We start from the raw sequence: 18789 nt of genomic DNA on the forward strand, positions 1-18789 counted from the left end.
GATATCTAACATATCTTTCTTCGGACAATATATATATATATATATATATAAAAGATATGTTAGATATCCGAAACCGTTATTATAATTTAAAATAAAGTGTGTTTTAAGCTTTGGTCAGTGTTTCTTTTGTTATAATAATCAATCCAAAGCCATGGATAGTCTTACTATAAAAGTGACTCCAAAACTTTCTCTATAGATAAGTAAATAATATTTAAATTTGATTTTATATATATATATTATTTATTTACTTGTTTATTTGTCTACAGCCGACAGGCGGGACACAGGTTTGGTGAGCATATTGAGAGAGTAGTACCTTTGATCCTTCAGTACAGCCGAGAGGAAGATGATGAGCTCCGTGAATATTGTTTGCAAGCCTTTGAATCTTTCGTTCATCGATGTCCGAAAGAAATAACTCCACATATACAATCGGTAAGCTTTGATTGTTATTAGTTTTCATAATTACATAGTTCTGTTAGAGATATTGCTTAGAAGGTAATACCCCATTTCTTTTATTCAGTCGTTAACAGGCAAAAAGGTAAAATTGTGTTGTGAATCTTAAATTGTGTGGAAACTTAGGTGGTATTTTGAAAGATACCATACTTGAAGTAAGTGTTAGTATGGGCTCTTGAATAACTAACAACTGGATTTAGTTGAAAGTGGTATAGTTAGTAGAACACCGTTGATATCTAGGCTCAGCAAATTTAAAAGTTAGAAGAAACACAGGAACAGAATTGCATGATCAGTGCGTTCAGCTACACATTTTGAACTACTCTTGCGGTATTATTTGTCAGAACCGACGCTTGAGAAGTCAAAATTGCCCATCTACAATAAAGAGTTATTACAGGTATTCAAGTTCCCAGTTTACCTACAAAGAAATTAACTTTTGCGAAATTTCATATCTACTTATAAAATTTACAGGAAATAGTTTACTGTGTTTGAGAGTGTAGCGTTTTAATGCCTAATATTGATAACTTTTCTTCTCTGTCATTGTTATTTGTTGGTTAGCTAAGTTTACGAATTCTTGTTAATTATCAGAAGAAACGAAAGGAAACGAAGATGCATATCTTCAGTTCTACTATTCAAACAATATCTGGTATAAATAGCCTAATTGTTCTAAATCTGATAAAATGTAAGAAGCATAATAATGATTTTGTTCAATTTACATGAAAATTGGCGGCGGTACTTATTGCTGGGAATAATAATAATAAAATGATACTTTGGTTCAGTTACGTTCAAAAGCTTTTATGCTATCGCGGGAACCAGGCATCCAAAATATTCTTCCTGAGTAAGCTCTTCGTCTGAAGGAAATGGAAGTCCATTAATCTTCGGTAAAAGGTGGAAGTCTGATATAGCCAAACCTGGTAAATAGGGTGAATGTGGCAGCAAATCTACTCCAATCATTGATTTTAGCCATTGCAACGGCGTACCTATAGGGGGCGACCATTATAGTAATGCAAGATTAGTCTTTTTTGATAAACCCGTTGTTGTGTTACCCTGTAGTTGAACCAAGGGGTTTCTATAGTATTCAGATTTAGTATGTGCAAGATAGTGAATGAGAAGGATATCTTTTAGATCCCAAAAAAGCTGAAGTCCAGATCTTTCTGACATATTTCACACATACGGTCTTCTTTGAAGGTGGAGAATTAAGATGTTTTCATTGTTTTGATTTCTGTTTCGTTTCTGGAGTGTAGTACTGCATTCTTTGTTTCATGAGTGAGTATGAATTGATGCGTTTGAATTATCTTAAAATGTGCTAAGTAGTCTTTAGAAATTTGCATTCTGATTTGTTTTTGTTAAAGTGTCAGCAGTCCCGGCGTGCTTCCATCTTGCATACAGTTTCTTCATGCATAGTTTTTCGATCAAAATGTGATATACTCGTTCACCTGCGGTGCCTATAGCTTCTGGGATATTCCTCACTTTCAGTCGTTAATCCTGGAGTACCACATCGTACTCATTTTTAATAGGTGTATGTCTGATGGAGCCAAACCTGGTTGTCCACTGCGAAAGATTTAGGTTGTCCATTGCGTTAGTCATCTTCTAGTTTCACGTTTAAATTGGTGTTCACTTTGAAATAGTTGAAAATGTCGCAGCCAAGTTTCATATCATTATGAGTTGTTGTTTCCGTCGTACTGTTGGGTTAAGAGAGTGTTCATAACGATAGTTCTGTGTATGTAGGCAGAAAGTAGTAGTATTAAGAAACCGGCGTTTATATGTATATTTTGGTATTTCTGTAATTATGTAAAAAATAGAAATATTCTATTGTATTTTGTGCATATGTTACCGGTATTTTCCCATAACATCTCGCTTCGTCTTCCACTGGTGCTAGAATCTTCATCAGGGTAGATTATATTAGAAGAAAATTTTGTCGGCTAATTGGAGTTACATATCTCCATTTTCTTGTTAAATCTGTGGAAATGGAAGGATTAGACTGAAGAGACGTACGTCCTTGATATATCATGAGAGGAAAAATCTTAACACTATTTGGATCTTCAGGTTACTCCTCTATATTGGAATCAGTGTTGACATCTCCAAAGTCTCGAAGTCTTGAGTAGGTACTGTCTGATGTAGGGAGAATTCCCTTTATTGAAAAGTGTCTTGAGTTTGCTTGTCGTGAAGCACTTAAATTTTGTTGTTTATTATCCTATAATTTGTAATATAATCTCACTTACTCGGAGTGCCTCTATCTCTGTTTAATTGTGGTTTCTTAGTCTTGATTCGTAATTGTGTGCCACATTGGTACTGTAATTCATACTTACCAATTACTGTAAGATACGTAGTTGGATCTTTCAATTTGGAAGGAGTTATAACGCAGTATTTTACCTTATTTAAGATGTGGCTATTTTCCATTAAGTATTTGAATAATACTGATACAGCTAATTTATTATCTTTGGAATCTCTTACGTATTCCTAATTCTACTTTCGACATTTCATTTTACCAAACTAATGTATGTGGAGAGCTCCTTCGTGGCTAAGCGGTTAGCGTACGCGCGTTTAGCGTGGGATACCCAGGTTTGATTCCCGGCACAATTAGAGTTACTTCTGCACATAATCACCATAAAGATTAAGACATTTGTCATATCGATGAACGAGCTTTCCAATACCTTCTTCATAAACGGTTGCCGCCAGCGTATGGAGATAAGTCTTCACAACAGTTTGAAGTTCTCCATTGGTGCGAAAGTGCTGTCCTCCAGGACCTTGTTTCAGCAGTCGAAAAAGATGAAAGTCTAGGCGCTAGGTCCGGGCTGTATATCGGGTGCTGGAACACTTCCCACTGAAACTGAGCAAGCAGCTGCCTGGTTACGGCAGCAGTATGCGGTTTCGCGTTGTCATGCATCAAAACAATTCCAGATGACAGCATGTCCCTTCTTTTGTTTTATTTGACTCGCCGCAGGTTACGTAATGTCTGGCAGTACACATTTGCAGTGACCGTAGTCCTTGGCTCCATAACCTCCACAAGCAATACAACTTTCTGATCCCAGAAAACAGTCGCCATGGTTTTCCTGTTGCTGAACGTTTGTTTAATTTTTTTTGGTTTTTGTGGGGAATGTTTGTGCATCCATTGTTTGGATTGTTCTTCGGATTCTGGATTGTCTTAAAGAATCCATGTTTCATCCTCTGTCACAGTGGAGCTCAAAAACTTTTCCGCTTCATCAGCGTAATGTGTGAGAAACAATAAGGCTGATGGCGTGCGCTGTGCTTTGGTGCTCCTCAGACAGCTTTCTGTGAACTCAGCGATCACAAAGTTTTCGATAGCTTAGGTGTTCTGTTGCAATGGTGTACAGAGCTGACCTTGAAATCTCCGGAAAATCTACAGACAACTCACTGGTGATAAACTCCGCATCTCTCAAACCAGTTGATCCACTCGCTAAACAAGGTTTTCGCCATTTGCGACAGACTTGCGTCCTTGTCCATCTTCATCATGAACATCCGTTCGGCTTTGTTTAAATTTTCTACACCATTCACGCACAACACCCTCACTCATACAGTATGCACCATAAACACGGCTCATTTTGCGATGAATTTCTGCTGCACTATTCCCTTCTGCCTGTAGAAAACGAATGACGCTTCGCAACTCACACTTGGCGGGAGAATCAATGATGGCAGCCATGTTTAATCACTGTAGCTCAAGGGGCCGCGTTGGCTCAGTGGTAGAGCGTTCACCTCTGGTGCATGGGATCCCGAGTTCGATCCCAGCCCCTGCGAAGTGAATTTTGTGGTGGACAAAAACCGTGTGCGTGGGTTTCCTCGGGGTTCTCCAGTTTCCTCCCATTTTCTTCATTCCACCATTTCACTCATTTCTCATCATCACCGTCTCCTTTAGCCTAGCCGGCATATATGTGGGACCTAAAACTCAAAACTTTCATTTCATTTCATTTTCGCCTGTAGCTTAACTCCTACTAACGTGCTGAGCCTTGCCGTGGCAGATGTTATGATAGGGTAGTTACGCAGTAGCACAGTGCACAGGTCCGCATCTTTATGCTTGTCTGGTCAGCACCATAGGTTGAAAAAAAAAATAGCCCTCGTATATTACGATTTTCACATATCTGGAAACGATTTGCACACACGACTGGATGCAACATTGAAGGACGCTAATAGTTTTTGAGATGTATCCTTTCTATATCACATGTAAATAAATAATTGCCAATATTTAAGTCCCCCCCCCCAATCCCATAGTTATGTGAGGCTCACGCTGATTATATATTATGAGGTGTTCGTACGATAGTACCATTGAGTCTAGGTTCGTTAAAAGAGTCTACAGAATAATACCTCTGTAAAATTACAAGGAAACACCGCTTTGACAAAAATTACATTATTTTGTTTAAAAAATGCTAATTTGTACTAATAGATTAATTCTTATAATATTTTTCAGTGGCCATACGAAAGTAATTTGGAAACGTTAAAAAAAGTAAATGTGCCATAAAATTAAGCTGATACTCTTCTAACAAAATTCGATTCAGTTATACAAATTCTCTCTAAGAATTTCATATTCCAAGAGAGGTTAGATACCATCCCTGTTTTTATGGTGTAAACTTTTATTTCTGCTTGAAGTTGCTTATGTAGAAGAAAAAGGAAACTGTCCGCTGACAATTAAAGTCTATGTGACTCTTTTGATTCTGTGTGTTATTTCTTGTAGATTACCGACCTGTGTCTCTCATACATCACGTACGACCCGAACTACAACTATGATGAAGAGGAGGAGGAGGATGGCTTGATGGAAACTGAGGAAGAAGGTGAAGATGAGGAAAACGATGAGTACTCAGATGATGATGATATGAGTTGGAAGGTAAGGAAATGTCGAGTATACCCCCTCCTTTATAGTTTCCATAGAATATATAATATATAGTCTGCGCTTAAAGAAAATTTACTTATTTTACTTATAATTGTGTATAAATTAGGTTGTTGTGTTTTGTCGATTACTATTCATTGAATACATAGTTCCTAGATTGAAAAACGATACACACACATCTGATTGATGGACTGACGGGAAATCAAATCAAGCCGAACTTTGTCACTTGTTGGAAATTTGCTTTCGATGAAGTACATTGTTAAAACTATTTTTCTCTGCTTTTTTATATTAATTTCCCAAATTAGTCCATACACATTATTAAAACTAAATATTTAAAAATAAGATATAGCTTTGAACACCAGTTATTTATAACATGTTAGGTATTAACTAAATATCAAGGAATATCATGCGAATAATGAAGTCGAGACATGTAAGATGGACAGAACATGCTACTGTCGTACGAGGTATGTGTTAATAAGTGTGTCAATTTTTTGATACAAAACTGTGGGAAAGACACTTCTGTATCAAGAACATGAGAAGAACATGTATCTGTAGAAGAACATGAGAAGAAATTACATATAATTACTGATCATGGATAAGTGAGTAATAATTTTACAATTTTATTAGCGTTTAACACACACAAAAGATGAAACATAATACCAATCGATGGATCTGAACAAAATTAGATTGGTGTGTCTGTCTGTATCCTCGTGCGTAGTATTTGAGAAAATCGAGATAAACGAATGTTTTTAAGTCTAAAAATTGGAAACTCACCATCTATTAAGATGCAACTGATACTGAAATATAGCCTCACCAAGGTGTTCATTATGACACTAGCAAGACGACAGTATATACAAAGGTGTATCAAAAAGTAAGGTGAATTGAAAAAACGTACAGAGATAAATATTTGAAACTGTGACACTAACCATTCGACATAAGGAACTATTGCGGTCCAAACATGCATTCCAATGTGGCACCAAATCGCCCATGCCCTTTACAAGGAAATCTTGCTTCAAGTTCTCTAATCAGGAAAGTAACCTCTTGTGACACCTCCAGTGTATCCAAACGCCATCCTCGGAGGAGTTGAGGAGTTTCTTTAGAGGTCCAAACAAATGGCAGTCGGAAGAGCAAAATCATGGCTATGCGGATGATGTTAAAGAGTTTCCCAATTGAAACTCATGATGCGTGTACGGGTCCGTTGGGCTGCATGTAGTCAGTAACAATACGCCCTATGGTAGTGCCCCTGTTCATTCCTGAAATATAACTGCTTTTAGCCTGTCTGTAGTTTGGCAGTACAATGTCTATAATAATACTCGTAGCTTTTACCAGAAATTCAACATGAATAACACCCTGACGGTTCCAAAATGAAGTAGCCGTCGTTTCCTTTGCATATATTGGGCCTTGAATTTCTTGGCTGGTGGTGAAGACACATGTTTCCATGTCATGCTCTGGCATTGCCATTTACGTGTCTATAGGGGTATTGGGGTTTTATAGCCCGTTATGATGCATGAAGGAATGAATTTTCTTCGTAAGCATATCGTGTGAGGTGGGTCAGGAAAATGCCCGTTCGAAGTTGCTTTTGATCTTAACCTACGATGTTTCGGTACCCAATACGCACACACTTTCCTGAAGCCAAATTGGTCATGGATGATACTCCTTACTGAATCATATGAGATTTGTAGTGCATCTATAGTGTAATGCAGCCTCACTCTTTGGCTTTCACAGCATCGACGTCACATATGTTTTTGTCAAAGACAGACGTTGCTGTGTGCAACTTCTATCATTATGACACTAGTCATAGTCCTCTATACTTACGAATGCGTTGCACCACCATACTTGTTTCTGCGACATAGCACTCTTTCCATAGACATTCGCCAATTATCGGTGAATGCTAGATGGTTTCTGTTCCTTGGCCCATAAAAAACAAATAACACCGCACGTCTGCTGCTTGGAGTAATGGTCAAGTCGATGAGTCATCTCTAAATTGCTCCAGATACCAGACGGGTTGATGTAGAAGGTTGTAATTGCCGTCAGACTTCCTTCACCTTGGTATCTGCAACATTCAAAAAGATTAATTAGCTACACAAAAAAAAACCCTGTGCTTTAGAGACAAATTCACCTTACTTTTTGATACATCTTTGTAGGTATACCTTTGGTAAAATATAGTTCAAAATCATGATTAACTCAAACTTCAATTTTTGTTTAACTATTAATATCTTCTAAAAATGAGAGATATCAATCAATAGCATACATCGAGTTGAACAGAATCACATGCTCGAGGGTAAATTCTCAAGCCTAGTTTTTGAGAAAATATCGAAAACATCGAATTCTTATGGAGCTAAAAATTGTGTTGTTCCGTGCTAATATGTCATAGTTTTCACTCTGAAACAAATAGTTCGTTTACATACGTAAAAGTACACTGTTAAGTGGCATGGCACCTAGTGTTATTTTCCTTTTGTTGATGTTAACATACATACTCTTTAACAGTAAGGCACACAATACTAACAGTGACACACATATTTGTAATACTGGCGTGGCGTGACGCGACAGAGGTCAGTATGCAGTGGTGACTTTTATTTCTGCGCAATAAATCTCTTAACTCCGTGTTTCGTAAACAGTAGACTTAGTGATGTTTAAAAGAAAATCGATAATTTTGTCGCGTGGCGTTGACAGCAACAACCGTATTTACACGTATACATTAGAATCTCGTAAAATATAGTTCCATCGGATTGACAGAATAACTCGTACATATGTAAAAATGTAGTAAGAGTAACGTCAGGCACATTGTCACTAAAAAGAACGGCATTGCTCACTTGTTCGTGCATCGAGAATTTGTTAACATGGAATCATTTCAGTAGTTTGATCTGCTATTTTCGTTAGCCGATTTTAAAATTGACACTGCTTCTAGAATTCACATAATGCTCAATTTGGACCTCTTTTCAGAAAACGTTAAAAAAATAAATTCACTATTGTAAATTCTTCATGGATATCTTTTTAAATTCTTGCGCTCCCCGTTAGTCTAGTGGCTAACGTGTGTGCCTCTGGTGCGCGTAGTTCCGAGTTCGACACCCGGTAGGAGTACAAAAATTTAATTTCACAATCATTCACTTTCATTGATCAAGTCACATCTCCTTTAACCAAAAGGGCATAACTATTAGACGTTAAACAAAACAAAACAAAACAAAAAAATCATTTCCTTTTAAATTCTTGCAAGAAAAAAAAAATAAAATTATTATTGTACACGAGCAATAAAATTATTTACAACATATAATTATTTTTAATAACACTTAAGCTTAAAGTCAACCATCTTGAGATATTTTGTAGTAAAGAATTGAAAATGTCACTACCAAGAAGTTATAATAGGGAGTTTGGCTTTTAATGTTTTGTGAAAAGAGGAGCAAATTAAACTCATATGAATTATAGAAGCTGGTGTTCTTCATTCTAAAATTCAGTAACGAAAACAGTAGAGGAATCTGTTAAAACGATTCTATGTTAATACATCCTAACTGCGTAAACACATTAACAAGCGGAATTTTTGTGCATGTTAGGTTGATACGATTGAAAAATCTGATTGACATGTGTCATTTTCAAAGAATAAGAAGAAAACAATATCTGATTAGTCAAAATACTCTTCGACTGCAACCACATTTTTGCCATCGCTAAGTTAACGATTTCTTCCCCTACGAAAGAAGTGTGGAGTCTGTGATGCGCAGGAGTTCTCAGCCGCACGTTGCACTCTTCGATCACCAAGGAAGTTGTTTCCTGCCAAGAAATAATGATGATGCCGGAGAAAGTGTAGTCTGTGTGAAAGACTTCAGGAGAATAGAATAGATATTGATGAGTTCATGCGAGAGTCTGTACCGCCCTTGGAGCATGCGACAACATAAGGACACCATGTTGACCATTTGTGAATAATTTGCCGTGCATTTCATGGAGTTTAGCACACTAACGATCAACAGGATGATTTCGCCTCGTTAAAAAAAGTAGACCACCTCCATACAAGCAACAACACGTTCTGTGTTTGGACGGATAGTTTTGAAAGCTGTCATGAACATTGATCACAATCCAATCATTGTTCTCATTGGGGCAATGACTCAATGCTAGAGCTCTTACCTCTGGTGCGTGGGGTCCCTGGTTCGTTCCCCGTCTAAGTAAGTTTGTGGTGGACATCATGCCCGTGGGTTTTCTCAGAGTATTCCCGTTTCCTTCCACTTTAATTCCACTTCTTCCATTATCGCTTGCTTTAATCATCGTCTTCCTTAGCCTAATGGGCATAATTATGGGACGTTAAACTCAAAAGAGATGTCGTTGTTCTGACCGTTTAGAATGTTGTAGGAGATTAATTTTTCATAAGAAGTGGCAATCCAATGTACGAAATCTTCCCAGTTATTGCGTACACTCAGAGAAGTGCAGTTCTCAGAACGGCAATCCTCATTGGCTGGTGTCAGCTCATATGGTAGGAACAAACCCAACTTCGTCACTTTATTTGGTTGCGCGGAGCCGCCGAACGACAATAGTATGATGTAACCCTGACATTTCTGCAATTGCATGAATACTTGTGGAGGAACCACTTCTGTACTGTGCTTGAGGAGCTAATCAGAACGTGCTATTGGTCTCTGGCCGTGGCGCTCATTTTTCAGTGTTGTGACCAGGACGAAATTTCAGAAACAAATAATGTATGGTACATTCATTCACCACTGTTGTCCCAAATGCATTGTTGATGTTTATCGAGTCTAGATGTACTGGATATTCCAGTTTAAACACTAAAGTCACTCGAAATTTTTGTTCTCCAGGTGAACTCTCTCACAACCCGTTCAACAACATGCTACCTGCTGACTGACTGGGCATCCTAACCCGTTTTCTAAACATGTATGTATGTCATTACGTTGTACGCATTATCTGGATTCATCCATTGGTTGCCTTATAGAGAATGATTTCCCACCTGTCGCACCAACCTAGTTCATAGGTATCTGTCAAGGAAGCAGTGACATGTGTTATATTGACTAAACTAGCTGTGAGCTGTTGAATTAATGTGACTACAGAGTCAGTGATTTCCGACACACTTTTGGCAAAATAACAATCGACAAAAGTAGTACGAGGTTTGTTCGGAAAATACGTATAAAAGTTGAATAAGAACTTTATTTTACAATTATTCAGGTATTACAATATGGTCTCTTTCAAAGTACTCTCTCTCCCTTAGACAAGATACACTTCTGCCAACGCCGTTTCCACTGTTAATAACATTGCTGAAAGTCTTCAGTTGGGATGCTGTTCAGTTGCCGTGTCGTTTCTGCCTTGATGGCTTCCGCATCTCCCAAGTGCCGCCCCCGAAGCACCATTTTGCATTTCGGAAACAGGAAGAAGTCACAAGGGGCTAAATCGAGTGAATAAGGCGGGTGGTCTGTCACGGTGATTGAGCTTCGGGCCAAAAACTCACGTACAACGAGCGACGTGTGAGCGGGCGCATTGTCGTGATGAAGGATCCACCTGTCCCCTTGTGCGAAATCCGGTCGAACTCGGGCCACACGAGCTCTGAGACGTCTCAAAACTTCCACGTAAAACTGTCCGTTCACACTCTGGCCGGGAGGGACAAATTCCTTGTGAACAATGCCCCTAGAATCAAAGAAAACAAACAACATTGTCTTCTCGTTGGATCTTGCTTTTCGCGACTTTTTTGTTCTCGGTTCTCTTGGTAGCTTCCATTCCTTGCTTTGAGAGTTGAGCTCCACATCGAATTCGTAAAACCAGGATTCGTCTCCAGTGATGACTCGGTTGAGAAAGTCCCCTCTATCCTCTGCTTCCAACCAATCCTCACAGCACTCAACCCTCTTTGCTTTCTGTCCTGGAGTCAAGAGCTTCGGTACGATTTTCGCACACAATTTCTTCATTTCAAGTTTTTGTGTCAGAATTTCGTGAACGATTGTTTTGGGAATTGACAGCTCGTCAGCAATCATTCTACGGTCTTTAAGAACACAAGTCCGAATTCGTTCAACATTTTCATCAAAACTCGATGTCGACGGGCGTCCTGGGCGAGGGTCTCCTTTCACGTCTTCTAGGCCTTCCCGAAACCTTTTTAACCACTTGTTCACGGTTGGTTCCTTCAGAGAATTGTCTCCGTACACTTGTTTCAAACACTCAAAAATCTCACGGCCATTCTTACCTAGCTTTGCAAGAAACTTGATGTTGATGCCCTGTTCCTCAATCAGAGAGAGCTCCATGCCGACGGCAGGTGAAACAGGGTAACTTTCAACAAGCAGCCACACACTCCTACGGACACGCAGAGCGCTCTTGACTCGAACTGAGCGTTGATGGGATTGGCTACAGCAGTAGTGCCATCTGGCGGTGACTGCAACCTGTAAAATAAAGTTATTATTCAACATTTATACGTATTTTCCGGACAAACCTCGTATAGTTTAGAATGACTGCATTGGAAGCCATCATTTATGCTTGACTTAGTCAGTCGAACTAAAAACATTCCGTAACCATGAAGTCTAGAAGAAGTTCAGAAACTGAATCGCATAAAATTGTAATTATAAGAAAGAAAGCAAGAAAGCCATAACGACTGGAAAACTATTCATTACTTGAATAACAACTGCCTGTAGACTAACACAACTCTCCTATTTCCATAAATCATATCTAGACCCTGAGGAAACTCAAAGATAAAACATTTCGTATTATAATTCAAATATAAAATCTTCAATGGTGTTGAAAACCTACGAACATGTCTTACGGAAAATTCTCTCTGTTCTACAGGGTAGAGCAAAATACGGTACACGGGAAATTGGACTTCCCCATCACCTTTTTATTACAAAAGTTCCTCTTAAATACAAATATTTTACAGTAAGTAAAGTTTCTTGTAATAAGTGAAAGGAACCCAATGATCTTGCGTCTTAGAGAGGGAATGAATTTGTTGATGAGGTGCCTCTCAATGACCGTGCGTCTTATAGAGGGAAAGGAACTCGATGACCAGGCGTCGCTGAGAAAGGTAAGGTGTTCCCAATGGCCTGGTGCTTTAGGGTTTTCGGTGGTTCGATCAACGGGAGAGATTGATACTTCTTAAGATATGCTCTCCTCTTTTATACCGTAATGTTGCTGACTGCTGTGCTGTGCGTCACAAGTCGAATATTGGCGATAAATATTGGCCCTCTTCGTTGCTGTCGTCTGAAGTGTGTTTGTTTACTGCAGACACATGGTTACAGCATGGTGTGAAGATATATGGAACCTTACAATTATAATTTAAAATTCTGATAAGCTGTTTCAGGGCTGTGGAATATCCTGTATGTCCTTTTGTTTACTACCTTATGACCAGAAGCTGTAGAACTTTTTCTTGACTCGTGTACAACCATGTACAGTCAGTCACTAGGAAAAGTGGGTATCCGTATACATTCTTTTTATTAGTAAGTTAAGATTATAAGACGATTTTTATTAATAAGCTAAGATATTTGAACATAGTATTCTGTAATTTAAAAATATTGTCGGAAGTCCTTTTATATAGCAGTGCCCATGTGTTTACAGGGACTTTTATTTCTTTCTTGCTGTAGGTGAGAAGATCAGCTGCCAAGTGTTTGGAAGCAGTCATTTCAACAAGGCATGAAATGCTTGTGGATTTCTATAAAACCGTTTCACCCTCATTAATTTTACGATTTAAAGGTAACTTCCTTTTATATACTAGTAAAAATTCCAGTTTCCTTTGAAGGGGTATTATCATTCAATGACATCGTTAAATTAATAAGTATATTTACGTTCGTCTTTTTGTTTATTTGTTTACAGTGGAAGTCCTTTTTAAAAAAGGGAAAAATACATGCTTTCCTTATAAGCTTTTCCTTTCATAATGCAAAATGAGTTGATTATTTGATCATAGTAACCGGTTCCGAATGATGATCTTTCTATATTAATTATATATTTAAAAAAAAAGATAATCAAATTAGGTGGTTCATTCTTGATAATTGACGCTGTGACATTATACTATGTGCTCAGCTGCGTAATAAGTTGCATTTATTATTAAAATGAAAACAATATATGTGCTTTATCTCTAATTTTAAGAAACCATTGTTTTAATTTTATTCCTTTCTTTATTATTTTAGCCTTTGTTTCTATAAGGTATGAACATTTTTATCATCTCCGATAGTCACTACATAACTGTGGCGTAAGAAACTAACTCGTATCAGTGGGGGCATGAATACACGTATTGATACATGAATATAGAAATGGACAGTCAGTAATAAGATACCCTATTCAGTTACTATATCTTTGCGCGTGCTCCTGGATTAAATTCTGGGTGAAAGTTCCAAGACAGAAACAAATACAACTAGTAGTTTTAATCCCTCTTTTTAAGCTTAATCTCGTCTCATATAGTGTCGGTGCTGGAAAGGGCTTTGAATCCAAATCTCTTACTAGACCACTTTACGTATAAAAATCTTGCTAATTTAATAACTTTTTGGGGTAGTACGTGGATCAGTGATAGAGCGCTCACTTCTGCTGCAAAGAGTATATAGGTATTAAAATGTGTGAATTTAAATCGGGTTAATCAAGTGAACTTGTGGTAGAAACATTGTGTTGGTGAGTTTTCATGAGACTCTTTCGTTTCGTTTAATTCTTCCATTCTATCAGTCATTAGACTTCCTACCTGTGCTATGCATAAGTGGGGAAGTCTTATAAAATGGCTGTGCCCGACCGTCTGTCTCTCTGTCGACAGGTATCAGAGCAAAAACGATCAGATATAGTGAGAAGCAACTTTATATATATATATATATATATCGTCATGAATACTTTCCAGAAATATATTCTGTCATCACTCGTATCTCCACTAAAACCGGAAGTGTGAAAGGGGATGCTAAACTGAAATCAAATCAAATAAAACCGGAAGTAGTAGAGCTTTGCTACCCCTTCCGTTTCAGTATTGATTTCCATACAGTAAGAACGATTAGACCTAGCCGAAAGTCTCTTTGGATATGGATTCAGCGCTCCAAGAATAAGATTTTCCGTCATTTCAAAGAAGAAGTGGTGAAAATCTGCGATTTCCAGTTTCAGCATTGATTTCTATAGTGAGAAAACGGTAATAAATAGCAAGAAATAGTTTTTTTTATTTTTTAAATGTGGATTCAGTACCGTATGAATAGGTTCCGTCTCTGACTTTTTTCCGGTATTGCACTTAGAAATGCTAGAAATTTACTTCCATTTCAAGTTTTAATTTTTATCTTCAAAAACTGTACGAGGTAGGAAGAAAGTGTATTTGATGTGGATTCAGCATTCTAAAAATATGTTTCATCTTAGTTCTTATTCTGCTACTGTAACCACAAGTGGTAAAAGCTAGTATTACTTCTGGTGTGAGTATTGGTTTCTATATAGTAATAATTACCAGAAATATCGACGATATTTTAATTTATATATATATATATATATATATATATATATATATATATATATATATATATATATATATATTGTCCGAAGAGCAGGTTCCATCTCTGGCCTTATTTTTTTATTGCAGTCAAAAGTTAATTTCTTACTTCCGGTTTCACTGTTGGATTAGCATAGTTTGGGACTCGAGTTTCATAAATGTGACCTGAAACACACTTGTTTGCATTTATCACTCACCGTCTATGGTCTAAAGGCCGTGACAGTGGTAATTTACATTTCATTCCATACGCTTTTGCTCATTACTACCCAGTAATCCTGGAAAGTCAGGGAGAGTTAAAGAGTATGGGTGACTGTTTTTTCTCTTAAGGCCACATTACTGTATATACAAATAATGAAAAATATATAAAAATAAAGATATCTCATCGAATTCACACTGTAGAGGAATCGATGTGAAATTATTATTTTACCCATTTATCATATCCATTAATGTGCTTTTTCTCCCCTATAGAAAGAGAGGAGAACGTAAAATCTGATATTTTCCACGCATATATGGCACTATTGCGGCAGACCAGACCTTCAGTTGGTGTTCCTCTTGACCCAGACTCGATGGATCAAGAAGAAGGACCCATATCAATGCTTCAGCAACAGGTAAATTTATTTTATATAACTAAAACATTGTAGCAGACACAGTAACGTATTTACGTGTGTATAATGCGCATCTTGCTTTTTGAAGAAGGGAAAAACAAAATATATCCCATTTAAAAGACAACATATTAAATTTCACGCCAGAAAATACAGAAATGTGATGATAAAAGTTCTGTGGTAATCCTGACTCAGGAAAATAATCTGTAACCTATATTACCGTATTTACTCACATACATTATATCAATCCTCCATGTGCACTTTTCTCCCACTAAAACCTTCGTTTAAAAAAATTAATTAAAATAAAAAATCGCTAATATAACATTAGTATATAATACCATCAGTATCCGCAAAATAAATTACAAAAGCTGGACTCAGTGAAAAGAGACCTGTAAATCATTTAAAAATTTTGGAGGAGTGTTGTCAGTGTGAGAGAACGTTTGTCAGTTCTTTGGTTAAATATATCCTTCAACATTACTATTAATATTAATTCATTTCCTCAAGCCGATTACATTGCGCTTAAAAATGAGGCATTATGTAGTAATTACTCTTTACATTTTCATCGTTAATTTGTTCCCAACTTTCATTATCTGAAAAGTGCGTAACACGTGTAGGTACATTTAATATACAACTAAGTTATCGATCGCTACGTCCTTCAATCCCTTAAGTCCATTAAAACCTTCAGTTTTGAAGTTTAAAGTGTCACTAAGTTTGTAATACTATCAGAAATATTTCGTGTTTACTACATTTTACAAAATCTCATTACCGTTTATTAATGTACCTTGAACACAAAAGTAAAAATATCCTGTGATTTTATCAGTATGATGTTATTATAAACTAACCCTAAGCACCCGTTGTTGCCTGGTCGTAATTCAAAACTTGGTAGAAGAGAGAAGTGCATTGTCCGGGCATTTGTCCTCTGCTGTTGTGTAAACACGTCTCATGTTTCAATATTAATTAAGGAAATATTACTTTATACAAATCAAACCTCTTCACGTAGTGTACTCATGACTGTTACTTATTGTATTTGGAGCGACGGAAGATGAGAGCAATAGCGGCTTTCGAAATATTATTAAGTATTCTTCCTATTGGCAGGTTTTGGGACTAATGAGGTTTTCTTCTTCTTCTTAATTTTCAGTTTGAACCTGGAAATGTTTGTTCCACGTTTCTCGATTTTCAGCTTCGTCTTCATCTTCCTACTCCTCGCCTTCCTTCCATCTTTCCTTCTATGGCGGTATGAAGAAGACAATTTCTTCGCAAGATGTGTCCAATCCAATTGGCCTTTCTACGAAGGATGGTGGATAGAAGCGTCCTCTTCTCTCCTATTCGTTTTAAAACGTCTTGGTTTGTTACTCTTTCTGTTCATTTTATCTTCTCCATCTTCCTCCAACACCACATTTCGAAACTCTCTAAATATTTCTTCTCTAACTTCCGTAATGTCCAAGTCTCTGAACCATAAGTCCAATGCTCCATATATAGCACTTGACCAAATTCTTCCTTAGTCCAATATTAAGGCTGCTAATTAAGAGTGACCTTTTCTTGTTGAATGCTTCTTTGGCTATGGCAATTCTCGACCTGATCTCTTAGATGCAATACGTGTTTTTCGTCAAAATACTTCCCAGATATTTGAAATGGTCGACCTCTTCAAGTATTCTTTGTTCTACTCTGACCCGTAAGGGCAAACTTCCACGTGATATTCTCATGACTTTAGATTTTTCTATGTTGATTTCCATTCCATATAGTTTACCAGTGTCAACTACTTCGTTAATAATCTCCTGTAGTCTTTCTTCTGTTCTAGCTATAATAACCGTATCATCTACATACCTGATCTTGTTAATGGTCTGTCCTCCAATATTAAAATCTCCAGTTCCCGTTAATGCTTCCTTGATTAACCAACCACTATAAATGTTGAATAATTGGGGCGACATACTACATCCTTGTCTAACTCCTCTTCCAATCTCCACCCTATTGGTTTCTCCTCCACTCAAGCGCACCTTGACTCTTTGTCTCATGTACAGCTTGCGAATGAGCCGTCGGTCTCTCGAGTTAACTCCTATTTCTTTAAGTATTTGTAAAAGTTTCGTCCAGTTGACCCTGTCGAAAGCTTTTTGTCAGTCTATGAAGCACAAACACAACTCTTCCTTTATGTCCAGAACTCGTTCTGAGATAATTCTCATCAACCCAATGGCATCTCTGGTGCCTTCTTTCCGGAATCCGAACTGATCTTCCTCCAATATCTTCCAGTCGTCTGTTCAGTATGCGCGCAATTATCTTTCCAGTGTGGGAAATAAGGCTAATGGTTCTATGATCGCTGCATTTCTTTGCTTCCTTTTTCTTGGATAATGCAATCATTGTAACATCAAGAAAATCCTTTGGCCATTCTCCACTCAGGTAGATCATGTTAATAAGGTAAGCCAGTACTTTCAATGCATTCTCCTAATTCATTGAGCAAATCTGTTGGTATGTCGTCGTCTCCAGTAGTCTTCCTCCTTCGTACATTTTTGATGTCTTGTACTACTTCACTTTTCAATATACTGGGTCCTTTTTCATCATCATCCACCTCTTCCTCTGCTTCAAATGCAATATCTTTGGGGCGGTTCTTCTGGTCACATAGATCTTTTATGTATTGCTCCATGGTCAGTTACTATATGACTTTGTTGATCTTCGATTCCAAGTGTGCGTATACATTGTTAGTTTTCCCTCCTAATTCTTGTACTTTCTGATACATCAGATATCTGCCGCGCCGTTGGAGTTCCATTATTTCTTCACATATCTGTTCCGTGTACTTTTCTTTGGCTTTGTCCGTCTCTCTTCTCAATTCATTATTCAGCCTTCTGTATTCCTTGATATCCGCTCTTTTCGCCCTTCTGCGTTCTTCCATCTTGCCAATGTTGTTGTGGAGTGTGTGAAGTAGAACTGTTTAACTTTTCCTTGTTTTCTGCATTGTCTACCATATCGCCAATTACACAGAATTTTTCTTCAGTCTCTTCTTTCACATCATTGTCTATACTTCTTAGTCGCTCTAAGTTTCATTTTCGATATCCCTCCCACTTTTATTGATTGTCTTTAACCAGGTTTGCACTTCCGCTACTAGGAAGTTGTAATCCGAATCGATATCCGCTCCCGGTAGTGTCTTCACGTCTTGTACATTATTCCTGAAACGTTGCTTCACAAGAATGTAATCGATTTGGTAGCGTTTGTTATCTCCTGGGCTTTTCCATGTGCACAGCTTGGTTTTTCTTTTCTTAAACCACGTGTTCGTCATCACCATTTCATTTTGCCTACAGAAGTCGATAAGCATTTGGCTCCGTTCCTTTCTTCTACCTAGTCCAAATGGTCCTACCACTTTATTTGCGGTTCCTTCTACTACTGTTAAAGTCTCCCATTACTATGGCGTTGACCTTACCTCTTCCATCCTGATGCAGTATGTCGCTAATCTCATCATACAGTACTTCTGCTTCATTGTCATCATGGTCGCCTGTTGGCATACATACTTGTAT

General features: G+C 37.6%; 1 protein-coding gene across 1 annotated transcript in view; it reads left to right on the forward strand.

Moving 5' to 3' along the window:
* Cand1 (Cullin-associated and neddylation-dissociated 1) overlaps positions 1 to 18789 on the forward strand; it is a 126335-nt gene that overhangs the window by 40421 nt on the left and 67125 nt on the right. The window contains exons 6-9 of the mRNA XM_081755659.1: positions 267 to 429; positions 5135 to 5284; positions 12829 to 12937; positions 15156 to 15295. Coding sequence (XP_081611785.1) covers positions 267 to 429; positions 5135 to 5284; positions 12829 to 12937; positions 15156 to 15295 — 562 coding nt within the window. The remainder of the gene's footprint in view (positions 1 to 266; positions 430 to 5134; positions 5285 to 12828; positions 12938 to 15155; positions 15296 to 18789) is intronic.

The sequence above is a fragment of the Thermobia domestica genome, chromosome 4, assembly GCF_964235325.1.
Source record: "Thermobia domestica chromosome 4, izTheDome1.hap1.1, whole genome shotgun sequence".
Lineage (NCBI taxonomy): Eukaryota > Metazoa > Arthropoda > Insecta > Zygentoma > Lepismatidae > Thermobia > Thermobia domestica.